Here is a 2,080-nt window from a genome sequence, read left to right on the forward strand (position 1 = left end):
TTTATGTGATAGGATTAAAAAAAAAGTCTCTGGTTCAGTCCATCTCTGACTGAACCCACTCAGTCAGTCAGAACTACAAGCCCCACAATCCCCTCTCGCCTGTGCGCCTGCGCGGAGCGCTGAAGGGAGCTGTCCGTGTCAGACGGTCCTGGAGTGTTTTCATTGAAGCTGTTTCTCCTCCGGCGGACAGGAACAGACGGGAGCGATGGACGAAGAGTTGAAATGCCCGGTTTGCGGTTCCCTCTTCAAGGACCCCATCTTGTTACCGTGCTCTCACAATGTGTGTTTGGCGTGTGCTCGAAATATCACCGTCCAAACCCCGGAGGGAGAGACCCCGGTGCAGAGCCGGGCGTCGGGCAGCTCTGACTACGACTACCTGGACATGGACAAGATGAGTCTGTACAGCGAGACGGACAGCGGCTACGGCTCCTACACACCGTGCCAGCTCAAGTCTCCCAACGGGGTGCGAGTGTTTCCGCCGGCCCTCCACCACCGACACTGCTCCCTCACCTGCCCGCTGTGCCACCGGAGCGTCTCCCTGGACGAGCGGGGGCTCCGGGGCTTCCCGCGGAACCGGCTGCTGGAGGCCATCGTGGCGCGGTACCAGCAGAACCGCGCCGCCGCCGTCGCCGCCGCCGCGGCCGCCGCCTCCTCCTCGTCCTCCGCCGCGGTGAAGTGCCAGCTGTGTGACCGCAACCCCGTGGACGCGGCGGTGATGTGCGAGCAGTGCGACGTTTACTACTGCACCGCCTGCCAGCAGCGGTGCCACCCGTCCCGCGGTCCGCTGGCCAAACACCGCCTGGTGCCGCCGTCGAGCAAAGCGGGGGCGGCCGGAGCGGCGAGCGGAGGAGGCGGCGGCGGGGGAGCCGGCGGTCAGCAGCCGCCCGCCACCGCGCGGAAGCCCGCGACGTGCGCGGATCACGAAGCGGAAAACTTCAGCATGTACTGCAGCAGCTGCAAGGCTCCGGTCTGCATGAAGTGTCTCGAGGACGGAAAACACGCCAAGCACGACGTCAAGCCGCTGGCCGTGATGTGGAAACAACACAAGGTGAACAGACATAACACACACACACACACACACGCGCGCGCGCGCACGCACGCGCACACGCGCGCGCGCACACACACGCACACCTTAGGCTTTAGTAAAAATTGGGGTTGCCTTATAACTGTGCTAATAATTAATAGCATATAGGCTAATAATCACAATAATCGTATTAGTAGTAATAATAACTAGGCTACTACTGAATCCTGATGAATTAGAGGAGCTCTCTGTGGTTATACAGAGTATACACACACACACACACACACACACACTCACACACACACACACACTGGTTTCTCCAGTGTCTGATATGCCCTTGTTGTTTGTATCACATGTTCTCCATTTTGAAAGTGTCTTACAAAATCTTAACAGTCAGAGAAGGAAACCCCATTCATATTCTGTGTTGAGTGTGTGTGTGTGTGTGTGTGTGAGAGTGAGAGTGTGTGAGAGAGTGAGAGTGTGTGTGCATAAGCTACTGTGCATCAGTGGAACCATAAACCACAGAGAGCCCTCTCTGATTCATCAGGATTCAGTAGTAAAATAATTACTGTGAAGCCTAAAGCCCCCAGTATGTGTGTGTATGTGTTAATGTGCATGTGTGTGCCTATGTGTGTGTGTGTGTGTGTGTGTGTGTGTGTGTGTGTGTGTATGCGCGCACCATGAGTCATCACTTGAATAGGTCACATAGCTCCTTCTTGCCATTTTAAAAAAGAACTGGCCCACATCAGTGAATGTAGTGTAGTCAGAGGAGGTCACCAGCCCTGTAGCCTTTTCTCTCACTCTTTTCTTCTTCTCTTCTCCTCGACAAGAGTGTGTGACTGTGTGTGTGTGTGTGTGTGTGTGTCTGTTCCTCCTCCTCCCTCCCCCTTTTCTTCACACTTCCCTTCCTTCGTCTCTGCTTTTCTATCGTCATCTTCCAACTACACTATCTATCTATCTATCTATCTATCTATCTATCACCGAAAATCACCCAGCGTTTGCCAATTTCATTAAAAGATTATTAAAGTGACTCGGCTATTTCACTCATTTTAAATTGAT

At 54.1% G+C, this 2,080-nt stretch overlaps 1 protein-coding gene across 1 annotated transcript; it reads left to right on the plus strand.

Annotated features, from left to right (window-relative positions):
* Positions 1 to 205: 205 nt before the first annotated feature.
* LOC139653083 (E3 ubiquitin-protein ligase TRIM9) lies at positions 206 to 1,048 on the plus strand (the record flags this gene model as incomplete). Its single annotated transcript, XM_071530040.1, has 1 exon — positions 206 to 1,048. A coding segment is annotated over exon 1 (843 nt), but the record flags the coding sequence as incomplete, so codon positions are not given.
* Positions 1,049 to 2,080: the final 1,032 nt, after the last annotated feature.

The sequence above is a fragment of the Centroberyx affinis genome, unplaced genomic scaffold (genome assembly GCF_046629955.1).
Source record: "Centroberyx affinis isolate AG114_WGS23_722 - 3 ecotype Tasmania unplaced genomic scaffold, CSIRO-AGI_Caff_v1 ptg001864l_1, whole genome shotgun sequence".
Lineage (NCBI taxonomy): Eukaryota > Metazoa > Chordata > Actinopteri > Beryciformes > Berycidae > Centroberyx > Centroberyx affinis.